We start from the raw sequence: 17247 nt of genomic DNA, 5'->3' as shown, positions 1-17247 counted from the left end.
CCCAGTGGAAGAGAAATCAGTGATGCAGAACCTGGGTATATTCTAAGTGTAACCTACTTGAGTTACACATATACACCTGTCCTGGAACAGAGGTGTTCACAAACAACATACAGGGCAATCCCATCTCTCAGGAATCTCAGCTAGCACCAATTCACAAGTATCAGGGAACAATTCTGTCTATCAAGGACTGAGCCCAATCAGAAACCAAGACAAAGCACAAATTCTCCTGCAGTTCACACAACTCCCTCTATGCAATACCTTGCTGTGGAGAATGTTAGGATATGTGTCACTTACCTATTATTCTAGGTATGAAGAATGTGGGAGGTGAAATATGTGGGTGGAAGTGAAATAATGGTTTGAAACCTACAGATTCTGTGAGGAAGCATTGGGTTTCTAGGAGCCTCCCAGAATGTCTGATTGAAAATCATCAGTGGGAAGAGGACTGTTGGAGGAGGGGGTGTGGACACTTGTCAGCTTGAGGCAATTGGGTTCAGACTGGATGAAATTGCCAATAAAGGTTTCTTCAGACTCCAAGGACTGGTCCATTAGGGTCCAGGTTGCTGAGTAGGTGGTGGTAAGACATGATAGGAGAGCATTGGACCCTGTGGCTTGTGAAAGAAAACCTGAACTGGGCATGAAATAAGACTTTTTGAGGCTTGAAAAAGGAAGTGGCTAGGATCAGTACCAGAATTCATTCGTAGGTTTTAATTGTAAATAACAAATTACAAATTACAAGTTCATTAATTCCATTTGGAGTAGAGCTGTGGTGACTGGGGATTTCTGCGGTGGCTTTTGAAGAATGCTTACCATACCTATCAGGGACCCCCACTGCTGGGAACAGGCTCCTCATAACATGGGATCAGAGGACTGGTGACCTGAGATAAGATTTCCAAATGAGAAGCTGGATGGTGATAGCCAGTAACTGAGACCGCGTAATAGAAAACCTGGGGTCGTGACACTTGCATAATGAAGGTTAAAAAAAACCCCAAAAACATAGCATGTCTTTCCAAGACTGAACATTTGCTTGCAAAATCAGACCTTAAAGAGAATGGCTTCCTGCACGTATCTGTTATTTTTACTTGCTATTACAAAATAAATACACTTTTATTCCCATGAATTTCTAGGCTCAAAGCAGTGGAGAATAATAACTTAGACAATCCAAACCCTATGGGGATTGTTAGGGATGTGTGCCATATCCTCAGTCGGTGTAAGTCAGTAAGTGGAGCCACACTGATTTACGCCAGCTGAGGATCTGCCCTCATGTTTTACCTTGGCCTTTCTTGCGTGCTCATTTAATGCAATCCAAGGCCAAAAATTAAAATAAATAATAAAAAAAAGAACAATTCACAGCTGGTTACATTTGTGCTCACAACCTACGCCTGTCCGAACAGGAGTTAAGCAGGACAAAGCACAATGGACTTCCTTGCCTTTATTGCTTTCATTCACTTCATGTCATGCCAAGGAAGGTTGATTATAGGAAATTCTAATAATTAACTGTTGATGTTTTTAACTGCCGTTCCCAGGAGATTTAAAATAACCTGTAATGGTTGTTCTGTAGGATTGTCTTTCTGGAACAGTTGTAGATAATATATACCCTCCTCATGACTGTTTTTTGACGGACTGGACTTGATTTTGGTTTTGTTTGAAAGCAAAGAATGGTATTCCTTTAAACAACAGTCATCTGTTTCCTCCCTTCCCTTGTAAAACTTTCTGCTTGTATTAGGCACCTGCAGCAAATTTCCTTCTCAGAGTCCATGGAAGAAATACACTCGCTAAGTCACTGTAACCCTGAAGATATATGCTTTGCACAACATAATAAACCAGCAACTAAGGGGTTAAAATTAGTCTTGACATTTAGAACACAAGCGATTTAGAACACAGTGATTTCTTGTGTTCCTATTAATTTTATAGATCAAATGCACATAATATCATTTTTTTAAAAAACAACCACAAACAAATATAGCCAATTAATAGAATGTATGAATAGAGACATCTAGGATAAAAATGACAGACAGAGAGACAAAGAGACAGATAATCCTTTTATTAGCCAGGAAAAACAAAATTGTGTAAGGTCTTAATCTTCTAACTGAGCTACATATTTCCACACAGTGGAAACAGGCAGGCCTCAGTGGAATTATAGTGGGAACGAATTTGGCTTTAATTGTAGTAACCTCCTCATTTAACTTAGTTAATAGAACAAAGAGAGAAGCAAATGCAGGTGAAATGCCGTTTGTCACAGACTCAAAAAAAAGAGAGTGTTTATCATCGAGTCCATGTTTCACAATGTGCTGCATCTCTGGGATGAAACAATTTGTTCTAGTTTCACTGCCTGGTATGTAAGGTGGATTTTTTGTTTTTAACCCAGGATTCTTAAAAATCCTTTGCCATTGCATCTTTTTGCTCTCACCTATGGTGATACGTTTTTTATGGTCTAGCATTTGAACACCCTTCCCCCTGTCAAAACCCAGATGAATCATGTCAATAACAGTTCAATCCACGGCTCGGTTACTCCGATTTCCTCATTTGGGTTTACAACTTCTCTTTGAAAGTAACCTTGTGAAAAACCTAGCCACTCTCGGACAGATCATGCCCTGTACATCTGCACACGTGGACAGCTGGGACCACACTCCTCCCTACCAATAACCTAAAATGTTCCCTGTTCACTGCAGTATGTCATATCGATGGGACAAAATCCAGCGTCTGAAGAGCTTGGCTGTTAGCCACAACACTTACTAAACCAAATACATCTTAATGGAAAATCTGTTTGTCGAATATAGCTTTTTAACCTCGCACTCTTGGTGTACTGCACAAAGGAAAGACTGGAGTGGAATATGTTCTGCTGCACATTCTTTGCTAGTATTTCATTAACTAATAAATATTTGCTAAATACCAATGTGCTGAATTCCTGGCATATTTTTGCTGATGATTTGGATTTCCATGAAAAATGGATTCAAGATAATGATTAGGAAATAAACAGAACACACACATAAAAGAGAACTGCATCTTTGCTATATTAGTGGCCTTCGGGATTTTTACGCAGTCTTAGGGCGGTTAAACTCCCTCTGTGTCATCCTGCCTAGGACATGCCCCAAGACTCCCTCCACATCCCAACCTTGATAAACCTCCAGTTTCCTGATCTGAGCTATCTACCCTCATCACCAACCCAGTCCCACCACATTGGCAAATCTCCGAGCTGTCAAAAGCCTCCTGACTTCTTTTCATAAACCCCCTTGACTAACTCCTGAACTGACTGGGAGGTTTCTCGGGCTCATATATGGAAGGTGAATAAGGATATGGAAGACAGAGGTGGGAATGGCATATATACAAGGAGGATTCTACCACCCACCAAGATCCCTATTGATTTCACCAGTTATATGCATCTATCAACAACTGTACCATTCACAGAGTTTCCACAAGCAAGAGCGAAGCTAGTGCAGCAGGAAGCCACTTGAGCAGGTTGCTATATATAATATCCATTGCAGATGAGGTTTTCAGAAACAACTAATGATCATGGGTGCCTCAATTTTTGGATGCTCAACTTGAGACACCTTAAAGGCCCTTGATTTTCATAGGTGGGTGTTCAGCACTTTCCGAAATTCAAATCCCTTTGAGGTGCCTCAAGTGGGCACCAAAAGCATTGAAAATCATTGGTTGCTCTTGAAAATGTTGGCCTACACATAACTAGGTTCTGCTACATCAATGAACCGGATAACAATGTGGTGTGTTCATGGGCTACTTTGAGAGCTTAGGTGGTGTAAGGACATTCTGCAGGTCTTCTGCATAGTGCTGAATTCGACCGTTAATAACCAATACACTGCATACCCTTCATACCCAACTTTCATGAAGCATTACAGTTAAGCAAAACATATGAGTTATAATGTAGTGTTAGAATTAAAGATCATTGTGTCAAGTAAAATGAGGTTGGCAAATATATCTTGGAATCTTGGAATAGGTATCACTAAAGAACGACACATGCCATCTCTTACAGTTCTCTTTTTAATACAGCACTTGTTTCCGTGTTGATATAATTCATTTGGCAGCTCTTTGTTAACTTAGAACATCATTAAAATAAATTGTTTTCTACAATAGCTACAATCCCATTCCATGCTAGTTAAAATGACCAAAGAAAATATCTGAAGAGAAACCTTTTCACACCACCCAGTTATAAATAAGGTTGCTAGAGAGAAAACAACTTCCTCAATTCAGAGCTCACAGTGGGGTTTATTATCTTCCAGCCAAAGAAAACAAATAAATAAAGAGTACTAATATATAGGAAGTCACTTTAATGGGAGCCTGCTGTGACTAGCTTCCACAGTTTACATAGCAAAGTGAACCAGACAGTGGGGCTAATTATTCTCTTGCTGTGGATTAACCTGTGTAGTTCTCAGACCTTACTAACATCAAACAAAAATAATAGCCACCAGTCATAACGGGGACTGGGATGCCTGCATCCCACTGAAAGTCAAGTAAGATTTAAGCACCTTAATTGCTTTGGCTTTTTTGAAAAGTATACATTTTGTTAGTTCAGAAATTAAGGCCAAGATTTGCTAAAGGGACTAGGGATTTTGGATGCCCAATTTGGGGGTTCCCAACCTGAGATATTTTATAGGGTCCCCCTTAATGGCTGCGTACCTGCCTCCTGAAAATCAGGCCTCCTTAAAGTGTCTCAGTTTGGTCAATCAAAACCTGAAGCACACTAGCTGCTTTTGAAAATGTTGGCCTAAGGCTGTATGATTTTACCAAGTTATATAGCTTCCCACTGCTTTCTACAGCGACCACCTCATGTCAGCTCAATTCCATTGAGCCCAGTATGTCATTTAAAAAAAATAATTAATTTGAATGTCATGTTCATGGCCAATGCTGGTTTGACAACAAGTTGCCATTTTTGCATAGGACGGGGACAGCACAAATAACGTTAGGACAAGCTTCTCCATAGGTCCTGCCAGCGTACCTCAACCTGTTCCTAGATATGCCTGTCACCTTAGGGGTGGATCTACACTGGAAGAATTAATGCTCACATCACAGCAATAGAAACCAATGTTGTAGCTCCATTTGTACTAAACCACTAGCATAGACAGGACTCAAGCAATTTTACCAGGTTTTCAAGACATGAATGTAACACAAAGCAAGAGTCCTAGCAACACTAGCATTTACATTGCTACTAGCTCTAATGCAATAGCTGCACCATCAATGGAAGTTGCAGTCATTTTTCTAGTGTAGAAAGGCCTGCCTAGTGGTGAGAAAAAAATTTAGTATCCAGGCTAAAACTGTTAACAAGTGGCATCTTTTGTATTGTGGACACCTTTCTACTGGCAACAAGATAAAGGCCATCAAACTAATTTCATAGAGGACTCCAAATCGCTCTGAGATGATAACAACTTTCATGGGTCAGCTAGTCCCATGAAATGTTCATTTTCAAATCTCTCCGTTTAATTTCCACTAACAAATTCATTATTCAAAAAGGGTGAGGGATCAAAGATGCTAATATTACGATTGGTTTGAAAGGTATATTTCCCACAAAGGTGACAAATTATATACAACAATTTACTCAATTTCTGATCAAATCCTCATCTGAGTATACAATATGTCACTTCTGTTGTCTACTAAGAGGTCTGTTTTCAGAAGAGGGTACATTTATTACACTATAGAAGGAATGAGCATGAAATTAAGATATACTGCAATTTATGAATATTACAGGTTTTAAATATTACAGGGGTTGCTGCTTTGTTAGTTTCAGGAAGTCACATTTGCAGGACAATGAAAACCAAAAGGGGAAACAATCAAAAGGAAAATGTAGTTTAAAAAACAGAGTTTGCTGGAACAAGACGTGATTCTGCAGAGAATTGTGTTTCTATATTGCCACTGAACCCCTAGAGAAAACAAAGTCTGGGGGCCCTTTATGCTTGTCTGATCCAAAAAGAGATCTATACATTTGCAACCATCAGTGTTCACTTGTATTTTAAATGAAATAGAATCACTCAAGTGGGTTGATCATCAGGCCTGTGGATAGCGTGAACAGTGATAGTGTTGATGCTCTGTAATGTCAGGCAGAAGAATTAGATCTGAGTAAGGGTCCCAATACCTTGGTCTCAGGACCAAGATAAGCCCTCATCACCTTTGAGAGAAGGATTACCGAACATCTTTCATCAGTGATTCCTCTCACCTGGAGAGCTATCTCTGAGCTCTGAACATCAAACCCTTCAGTGCCCTTTAGTTAGGATGGTGGCTGTATTGTGAGCCCTGAAGGGGATGTAAGTATCTTAGCAATGTGCTGATTCTCAGGGCCCCAGCCAGGTCATGGAGAGCTATGCTGTAGGAGTGGAAGTTAATCGATATATACATACAGTGCTTTTGTGGAATTGTACTGAGCACATTTATTTCTGGCTTTCTGATATACAGGATTTGACTGTAACTTCTGTCTGGATGAAATGGAACTTGGATTTTATTCAGATAAAGAGATTTCAGATACACAGGGGACTTTTCAAAGCAAATGGTATGTGTGGGACGACATAACAATTATAGGTAACAGGTCTTCTTGGATCAGAGGTAGTTGGATCCATAGGATTCTGCGGTGATGAAAAACAACTTTCAGTGAAAATACTTGCCAGTCACAGAAGAGACTCAAAAGTCTTTACAGTCTGGTTTGGAGAAAGACTCAGACGTTCACATGCTTACCTAAACTCCCCATTTCCTCACTCCACTCCTCTACCTTCCTAGGCCTAACCAAAACATTCCCTCTTTCTCTGGTCCTATATTTCCTTTGTCTTAAGTCCCAACTTTCTGTCTCTTACACTCAGACGATTTCCTATATCTTCCTGACACTAAAAAGCTCCCTAAACGCCAACAGACCCTCTACCTTTGTTGATATTACATATGGAAGATGTTCTTGGGATTGGCACTCTTTCTACAAGGGTCCAGCTAGGTGTTCTATTGACATCTTGCATGCACCTGGGTTTTTCCAGGCTAGAGGGCACACAAAGATATTTTCTCTCATTATATCTGACTCCAGGAATTCAACTTCCTTTGCTCTCCTATAGTACCTTCCAATTAGAATTCAAAAAGGAGAGTGAATTTGTGTGGGGGGGTGGAGGGTGAGAAAACCTGGATTTGTGCTGGAAATGGCCCACCTGTTGATCACTTTAGATAAGCTATTACCAGCAGGACAGTGGGGTGGGAGGAGGTATTGTTTCATGATTTCTGTGTGTATATAAAGTCTGCTGCAGTTTCCACGGTAAACATCTGATGAAGTGAGCTGTAGCTCACGAAAGCTCATGCTCAAATAAATTGGTTAGTCTCTAAGGTGCCACAAGTACTCCTTTTCTTTTTGCGAATACAGACTAACACGGCTGTTCCTCTGAAACCTTACAAACAGTAATTGATCAAGCCTCGCAACACACCTATGAGGTAGGTATTATTATCCCCATTTTGTAGATGAGGAAACCTAAGCACAGAGAGGTTAAGGGACTTGGCAAAGGTCATATATCTGTAGAAGAGCCAGGAATAGAAATCAGATCTGCCAGCTCCTGTTGATCTTTACTTTAATGGAAGGTTTGATCTCACAAGGTTTAAGTACAGTATCTGGCCTAGCTGACCTTGCCAGACTAGCAGAGACCCTGATGTGTGAAGGTAGAAGGCTTGCTGGGAACTGGAAGCAACAGAGGAGGAGGGTACATATCCAAAGACTTTTTAGGCTAAAAAAAGTTTCTGTTCAAGTTTGGTGTCCTGGCTCACATTCAGACAGGCTCATCAATCTATCCCTAGTGATAATTTCCCTCCGTGTATATATGTTTCTGTGTAGTTGGATGCTCTGCTATAACTTGTCTGAATACGTGCAGATGTAAAATTAAGTTTTAATCTGAAAATTCAGTCTGAAAAATTCTACTATTATTGATAGAAAAGTAGAAACTAAATATTAAATGATGACAAAGTGGACAACTGAAAAAAATGGATATTCCTAGGGTACCATTTTGAACATAAAAAACAGACATGAAAAATTCCTCATTAAAAGATATTTTATGATAGTTGCTCCCAAAGGCATAGGAATAAATTACAGATACACCACTTCTCTGTTGCCTTTCCATTAGTAAATAATATTGTTGGTTTGTTTCAAAGTTTTTGTTCCATTGTTCCTTTGATTGATCTGGCCCAGTTCTACACATTTCATTTGCAACATAACCCTCACACAGTTCATTCATGAACCCCTAGCTCTGGGTTTGGTAGCCTCTGGATTAATTGCAAGAATATGTTTTCACACATGCCTTTTATTTAACTGTCAGGCACATTACCTGTCACAGATATGTGCATCTTAAATGTAGAACATTATGGCTCCTCTGTTTTTTTACACTGCAAAGAGGCAAAGCATCTTAGACCTTGTCTACACACAAACATGATATGGCTTTAACTATGTCAGAATAGTTCATGTGGTACAACGCCCCTAGTGTGGATGCAGTTATACCAGTATAACAGTGCTTATAGTGGCATAGCTTATTCCAGCTACATCTACACTAGAACCGTTTACCTGTAAAGGAATGCCAGTATACTGTACAAGCAAAGTGCTCTGAGGCCTGGGCTACATTGAAAAGTTATATCTACATCGGTCTGTCAGGGGGTTGAAAAACCACACCCCCAATGGACCTAGCTATGCCGACATAATCCCCAGTGTAGACACAGTTATGTTGATGAAAGAGGGCTTCCACCAACATAGCTAACTGCTCAGGGAGGCGGTGTTCCTACACCAACAGAAAAACGTCTTCTGTCAGCATAGGCTGTATCTGCACCGTGTCTGGCGATGGTGGCATAGGTATGTTAGTAGCATAACTCAAGTCGACATAGCTTAGATCTACTTACCGCGGGGTCCACACTATGCTATGTCAATGGGCGACACTCTCCCGCTGACACGACTTCCACCGCTCCTTGAGGCGGAGTATGGAAATCGATGGGAGAGCGCTCTCCCATCGATTGAGCATGTCTTCACTAGACCCTCTAAATCAATGTTGCTGCATCAATTCCAGCAGCACCGATTTACCTCCAAAGTGAAGACAAGCCCATAGTCTCTGTACTGTAGTGATACCCCCTAGTGTGAATGCAGCTGTGCTAGCATAGCTGCACTCTGTCCCGATACAGTAAAACCACCCCCATGCGTGAAACAAGCTATATGAGTAAAAGCAAAGCTTTGCCAGGATTGCTGTATTCACTCTAGGGGCTTCTCCTGACACAGCTATGTTGGTCAGGGATTCCACCTCTTCATACCTCAGACTGATATAGCTATGGCTGCAGATGTTCATAATATAGACATAGCCTCCTGTATAGGAAGAGGAATAAATTCTACTGGTATAAATATCCTTATGTTGGTATAACTGGCTTCCACACTATGGCTTGTACCAATATAATATCAGTAAATATTATATCCCCACCTAGTTACACTAGTACAAAACCTGTGTGTAGACCAGGCCATACTGCAAGTGCCTACAGTGTTAATAACCAGTTCACTGGAAAGTGTGAAGTACAAAAACTAGTGAAAGAAGATAATTCTTTCTCTGGCAATGCTTCACATTTGTACCTTGGTTTCCTTGGGGTGAGGGAGGCTGTGAGGGGGAGGAAGGAAAAGCCAGTATCAAAGAAATCTGGGTGCGGCCTGTTTAGTCTGATCTTTGGAGAAAACTTTGCAAGATGCAGAATGAATCCATCAATGGAACTCAAGTAGAAGTTGACAGCTTTACTGCTTTGTCCAAAAACTTATCTTGGCAGTGGAGGCTCTGTCTCCTTTCACACATTGTGCATAAAAGGAAGTGAAACAGTATTTACGGAAGTGATGTTTACGTTATGGATGAAATATCTGAAGCGCAAGGTGAAATTCTTCCCGCCTGCATGCAGCATGTCACTCAGCTTCACCACAAATTGCAAGGGCAGCCAGGAGTTTCGCCCTTCTTCCTTACTGGTGAGAATAAGAACGTGCTGTTCTAGCAGGTTTCCTTCTATTTCAGTTCAGTCACAAGATGGGTTCTGTGCCATTCCAGTCAATAACTGCTCCTTGCCACCTAAGGACAAGAGAGATTGTTTTATTCTAATGGGTTAAGGTGCCAGTTGTGGTGGTGCCCCTCCCTCCTAAAAAAATAGTGTAGGGTGTGTTTAATTGGGATGGACCCATTAATGTCAACCACACCCATTGTGAATTCAACAGGAATCCACCTCTCTGGAACCACTGCTTCAACTGGAACCCATTCGCACTCTGGATGGTACTCTCTGCAGAGGGGACCCCAAAACTGAATTGACCTGGAGACTGAGAGGTCTCTTATTAGGTTTCTGCCCTTAATATTCAAGGGTGAGACTTTCCAAGGCACTTGAGGAAGCTAGGTGTCCAACTCCCATTAGATTTCAATGGGATTTGGAGCTGCTCCCCGCTTAGACTCCTTTTCAAATCCCAGTTTAGAGCCTAAGTTCCAGGCTTCCTAATGTGTTTTCTGGGGATAATATTACTGATCTTATTTAAACTTTGTTAAGGTCAAGCATCAGATGAGAAATAAAGGGGGGACACACTTGAAAACTCCTTATCTTCCCCTTCCACTATAATCAGAGGCACACACTTAAAATCAAATAGTTGTTCCTATTATATACTGTCTTCTGCCTTAACATCTCTCCCCACAAAATATTTGACACATATTTCTTGTGGTCTCTTAGTGATCTCTATAAGGGTTAACCCTAAGCACCTACTACTGCTCTAAACTCTCAAATGCCACTAGGTAATTTGCACATTCCTAAATAGACGGGCCTCTGAATAGGCAATTTGTATTTGTGACCCTAAGCCTAGGAAAGTACATTTTGCTGCTGCTGCTAGTGTTTATTTCTTTCAAATGCTCAATAGACAAACGTCTACAGGAAAATTCTATATCTTCTCTTCTCTTCTCTGCCACTGCCCTGCCCTGGAAATAATGCTAAGATACATACTTAGGAGAACATTTTCAAATGGGCCTCTACATCTGTATTCATCAACATATTTATTCAGTAATTTGCAGTGGAAGCCAAAGTGTGGTAGGCATTGTCAAACACAGAGAAAGAGACCGGGCTTGATCTAAAGCCCACTGAAGTCAATGGGAGTCTTGCCGATGACCTCACTGCGTTGAAGATCAGGCCCATGGAGAGTACAGCTGGGTATTTAGATGAAGCGTTACTTGAGCTACACATACAAACAGTTACTTGTACATGTAATATTTGCAAGCGCCTGTTTAGAAGCCTCTGAAAATGAGACACCTCTAGTCTAATACATTCCAACCACCAGTTACTTTGATCTGGCTTGAAGGTCTTGTGGACTTTCGAATTGGAATCACATTGGAATCACTGCAAAAAGTTCAGACGGTGATTCATAGATTCCAAGGTCAGAAGGGATCATTGTGATCATCTAGTCTGAACCGTATAACAGAGGCCATAGAACTTCCCCAAAATAATTCCTAGAGCAGAGCTTTTAGAAAAAGATCCCATCTTTATTTAAAAATTGTCAGTGATGAAGAATCTGCTATGACCCTTCGTAAATTGAAAAGGAGTACTTGTGGCACCTTAGCACCTCATAATGCTTGATTATCACTACAAAAGGTCGTCCCCCCTTCCCCCGCTCTCCTGCTGGTCATAGCTCACCTTAAGTGATCACTCTCATTACAGTGTGTATGGTAACACCTATTGTTTCATGTTCTCTGTGTATATAAATCTCCCCACTGTATTTTCCACTGAATGCATCCAATGAAGTGAGCTGTAGTTTACGAAAGCTTATGCTCAAATAAATTGGTTAGTCTCTAAGTCTCTAATTTATTCTCAAGTACTCCTTTTCTTTTTGCGAATACAGACTAACACGGCTGCTACTCTGAAACTTGGTAAATTGTTACTAGTTGTTAATAATTACCCTCACTGTTAAAAATTTACACTGGATAGTGTTATACCTCTCTCTGCTAGATGGAAGAGGCCATAATTAAATATTTGTTCCCCGTGTAGATACTTCTGGACTATAATCATATCACCCTTTAACTTTCTCTTTATTACGCTAAATAGATTGAACTCTTTGAGTCTGTCACTATAAGACAGGTTTTCTAATTCTTTAATCATTCTTGTGGCTCTTCTCTGAACCCTCTCCAATGTATCAACATCCTTCCTGATGTGACCAAAAAAGCAATAAAATGTGGCTAAGAAATATAACCCCCATCCTCTCCTGGCCTCTTTGGGAATGCTACAGAGCTCAGACACATCACCATTCATGCACACTCTGCCCACCACATCATCTTCCATCATCAGGAGCTGGTGGAATGATATGATACAACTGTCTGGATTGGCAAATGCAAAACCACACGGTAGAGAAAACACTCTAGTGAATGTGCTGTTATCAACTAAAGGATTGAGATACCATAGTTATAGCAGGCACCACTCTTCCTGTACACGTTGAGACACATGTTAGTCATGTTACACTGATGATTTTTTTTGTCATTAAGTGTTTTGCAAAAACAAAAATAGAAAAAAATATTCTGTGGCAAAAATCAGGATGACTCCCATAACAACACTGATTTTCCTCACTGATTTACAAACCACTTCCCTTGAGCTATTTGTAGGCTGAAAAAAATCCCTTTGTTGTTCACCTCCCATAAAAGCCTGAGTTGAAGATGCTGGAATGTCAGTGTTTTTCTTTTCATGAGCTCACACGAAGTGCTGAACTGTCAGGTGCTGGGCAAGTTCTTTCCTTATTGGCAGAACAGGTAGGGCATAGAGAGTGGCAGTTCGAGCTTTCCCCCCACGCAACCCTGCTGAAATATACCTCAACTCTACCCTGGCATTTTTGCTTCTGATTCAATTCTACTTTATCAGATTAACAATAAAAAGAAAATCTAATTCATGCCATTCACTTGAGGCCTCATCCAAAGCCCATTGAGGTTCATGGGAGTATTGTCATTGACTCCAAAGGAAGCTGCATTAAGCCCTTGCAGAGCATTCAGTCTAGAATAAAGTTCATAAAGCTGCTGCTGTGTTGATTATTTGGCTGTTGCATAATGTGTGAGTAATTTGGGGTGAAATGTACATTCAGTGCTGCCCTGCATATGGTACTTGGTACATCCCTGTTGTCCCAGTGGAGTGTGTCACTTCAAAGGACAACAGCAGTATTCTGCTACTGTATAGCCCGGAAACTGCAGAGGAAGGTAGAGGACGGGTTACTAAAATATATTGCCAAATTTAGATGATAAAGTAAGATCAAAGTTTTGCCTCCTCAGGCAGAGATGACAGATGTTATTTCCACCACTGAAGACAGAAAACAACTGAGGACGGGGACTATGATACAAGTGTGTTCTACTGAAGTCTGCACGGCATCGCCAAAACAAACCAAGGACGCACGTTCCAGGCATCTTTTGGTCAGAACCGAACTGTTTCCCCCAGATGTCTGGAACTGGGAGGCACAATGGAAGGGCAAGTGGTTGCTCTGACTCATTGGTTGGGAGTCTGCAGTTGGAAGCAACATCAGGTGGCAAAGTTTGGACTGTGTTGCCTCCTGCTGCAAATGCAAAGTGCACTTCTCCAACCTTGTCTTCTCAGAGCAACATGGACATTAAAACCTTCCCCCTCAAAAGAACAAACAAAAACCCTGCACTGCACACCCATTTCTCCCCCTAGGGGGAGGACGAGAGAAGAAACCAAAGTGACAGATGTTAGTCGAAACTGCTTTCTGTACTACTGGAAGGAGCTCAGTTACTGTGGTGATGGGCACGATGTAAGAACCTGTATAGAACAGAATAGCGGGAAAGAAAGGGGAAAATTGAGTTCTCTTGAAAATCCCAATCTAGGACTGGAGTCCTTGGCAAAACTTCTTGGTTCTGAGAATCTAGAGGGGCAAATAACAAACTTGCCCCAAATCTTGCAGCTATTCTTGCCTCCATAGTGAGAGTCTTATGGCAACAGGTATCAAGTAGGGACTAAGGATTGTTTTTGTTTAATACAAGGGGTTTTTTGAAGTATTTCCTCTGCTCTGCCTGTACCATATAAAGTATTTTTCCTTCTCTCTCTCTCTGCATGTATACTTCAGTGCCTGCTTTATAATAACCTTTGTTTCCGGAACATACTTAGCACATGGATTTTCAGTTACACATAAGAACACACAATATTTGTTTTTCATTTTCCCTCTGTGCCTTCTGGTGATTCTAAGGAACACAGTAATCAAATGGGGGTTGGGGGAAGGAGTGTAACATGACCACCCTCTAGACTTGCTACTCTTTGATTGGCTGCCTGCTGACAGTTCTCCAGTACAATGATTAGCAACTTATCAATAAGAGCACTAGACAGACAGACAGATCAATGAGACAACCTTTAGTCCTTAGAACTGATACATATAGATATGCTGAGAGTGGAATTCATTTTTAATTCCACCCTCTAAAAATTAATGCAGGGAAAAGTTAAAAAAAACGCTGTGTAGAATTGTGTTGCAATATGGCAATCCGCAAAAGTCAGGAAACAAAGTGATTATAACAACAAATTTAACTTTGTCTGCATTGCCCATCCGGTGTATTCTTTGGGCATAGGTTTCATATTCTAAACTGTCATCTGTTAGGCTGTGTGTTTAGCCAGATCATGAGAATACCAAGCTGTGCTAATGTATCTGTTGTAATGTTATGTTGTGCCTTTTCTAACTTGTTGTGATGCTGACTGTGTAATATGAGCTTTGCATTGCAATGATGTTAGACAGTTAATGTCCCAGCTTGTTTTTTTAAAAGAAAACTGGGGGTGGACGTGGAAGATGACAATAGGGAATTAAAAAATGTGGAGCTGTTTGTGTTGCTGATATAACAAGTGCTACAGTCTTCACCTATGATGCACATATGTTTCTTGCTTCAGAGATACCCAGTTAAGGGATTTTCCAAGCTCTGCCAGTGGAGAGGATACATTTCTTTGTTTAGCTAGTTGCGCACATAATCCCCATCCCCCTCCATTGACACAATTGGGAATCTTCCCATCCACTTTAATGTATTAACTGGATTAAGCCCTTAAATAGCTGCACAACCATGACCACCACACTTATTTTTAAATACCAAAATCTGTCCTCTGATATGTGCATGAAATATCCATTGCAGTGGGAGTGGTGTCCATATTTGAGGGCAGAATTTGCCCTAAGAGCTTACCGAACAAAACAAAACCAATTTCTATTGTGCATGCTCAGTCCCATTTCTTCAAACAATCAGAACATTGTGTAAAAACATGGTCTTTTGCAATCTTGAGAAATCACATACTCCTCATAGACGCCTGTTAAAAAGCCAGGACTACAGTTTCAAATAGCAGTGGGTTTTTTTGTAGTTATCACAATAAAAGAAAGGGTGATCACAATTTTTTTTACTATGGAAATATTTGAGATTTTTTTTACCACCACCAGGGATAAAAAGGATTTTACTCAAACCTTCAATAAAAAAAAAAATCAATCGATCAATAAAACACCATCAGGCTGACCCCAAGCATGGAATATTTTGGTTAAAAGGTTGAATGTTTCAGAGAGTTGTGAGCATGTGAAAAGAGAAAATTATAATAGAAACTGTTCTGTAGCCTTACCTATAATGGCCATCACCAGGATGACTTCTATACCATGAGTTGTTTGAGTTAATGCTATTATAACAGCATACCCCCTATATTTATGAGTATCCGTACACATACCTTATTCTGCCCCCGTGCTCATGTTTTATTTAAAGCATGCATGTTTATCTTACAAGTAGTGTTTGCTCTGTTAAGCTCACAGCATTGTCTGCCCTGTTACTGTTTTTTTCCCCATTCATGTCTAAATCCCATTCATATTACAGTTCCTTGTGCTTCCCTGTGCTTTGAATTTGGACATTTAAGAGGACAGAAAAAAAGGGCTTTTCTTCTCCTTTTCACTCCTTTTGGCAGAAGCTGGGAATGGGCGCCAGGGGTTGGATCACTTGATGATCACCTGTTCTGTTCATTCCCTCTGGGGCATCTGGCATTGTCCACTGTCGGAAGACAGGATGCTGAGCTAGATGGAACTTTGATCGGACCTAGTATGGCCGTTCTTATGTTCATGCATTTTGTGCTCTTGTAACAAATTGCTTTCGGGGGCCCAATTTTGGTCCTATGGAAGTCAAGGAGAATTACTGTGACATGGTCAGCTCTTAGTGATTTACTGAAGGTTTCTTTAAGCACTAAATTGAACATCCCAGCCCATTAATGTGGTCATCATAACATCATACAGGAACAGAACCCTATTTCCGATATGTTCTGTTACCAACTCTGGCTCATTGAGGTCCTTTCTTTTCGTTAACCAACAACTCTTTACGACTAAGCTGAACATATTTATTTTATGGCAAGTCAAAACCTCATTTTGAGAAAAAAAGTTAGGGAACTGAAACTATCTGTGCTACAAAATTGTAGATGAGGGTTACTTACTTTGTCCTAATACAGTGCTCAAGTGGAGGAATAAGGTCATTTTCTTTATCTTCAGTGTAAGGCTGAACTGTATCTGCAGAGACATTTCAGATATTTATCATGACCATCATCATGTCTGGAAGTCAACATCATGGACCAGAGCCCCACTGTGTTAGGCACTGTACAAACACAGAACAAGAACATAGTTCCTGCCCCAAAGTGGTGACAATCTACGTGCTAAATCCTCTTTCCAAAACCTGCAAACAATATTGGCATGGAATGGCAGATCAAATATTATCATATAGAGCCGATTCCATTCAGGATGAGTCTGGTAATGTAATATGAGCAAAGGTGTAGTTTAAAGAAAAGTATGATAGTCTGAAAACCTCGTAAGTGGTACTTCTGTTATTTAAAAATGGTACCCTGCCATTCAGAACCACTTATGTTTTACCAATCATTTTTCCACAAAGCCTACAGTGGCACACACAAGACCTCTCTTCTTAAATATGGGACAAAACTCTTTTTAACGGGAAGTACAGCAATAAATATACATGCAATAGCTAATAGCCTCAATCAATTCCATTTCAATTAAGTCACTCAAACTATTTATTGTAACTTATGGCGGCTGCCTTGAAGTTGGGGGTGGTAAATGCACCTCTGGAGAAAATGCCACCTTCTAATAACTTCAACGACAGTTATATTTCCCCCAGCAATTTAGTAAATGACTATGCTCTTGAGAACCCCATTTTAAAGAGTACTGAGTTCAAAGGATGTTTGAATGGGGTAAGATACACAGATGGTCGTCATCTGTAATCATTATAAAGATCAGTGACGTTTCTCCAGAAGTCCAAAAAACCTTTA

General features: G+C 40.5%; 1 protein-coding gene across 2 annotated transcripts in view; it reads right to left on the bottom strand.

Annotated features, from left to right (window-relative positions):
• Nucleotides 1-7365: 7365 nt before the first annotated feature.
• Nucleotides 7366-17247, bottom strand: part of MINDY4 (MINDY lysine 48 deubiquitinase 4) — a 99597-nt gene continuing 89715 nt past the window's right edge. The window contains exons 17-18 of one of the 2 annotated variants that reach the window (XM_073334753.2): nucleotides 16408-16480; nucleotides 7366-10037 (exon numbers count right to left, since the gene is read on the bottom strand). In XM_073334753.2, the coding sequence (XP_073190854.1) occupies nucleotides 9989-10037; nucleotides 16408-16480 (122 nt within the window). In that variant the 3' untranslated portion in view covers nucleotides 7366-9988. Of the gene's footprint in view, nucleotides 10038-15438; nucleotides 16094-16407; nucleotides 16481-17247 lie in introns of those variants that run through there. The other variant, XM_073334752.1, reaches the window with a different exon arrangement.

The sequence above is a fragment of the Lepidochelys kempii genome, chromosome 2 (assembly GCF_965140285.1).
Source record: "Lepidochelys kempii isolate rLepKem1 chromosome 2, rLepKem1.hap1, whole genome shotgun sequence".
NCBI classification, from domain to species: domain Eukaryota; kingdom Metazoa; phylum Chordata; order Testudines; family Cheloniidae; genus Lepidochelys; species Lepidochelys kempii.
Note: the sequence above shows the minus strand (reverse complement) of the source record. Positions and strands in the feature narration are given on the sequence as shown.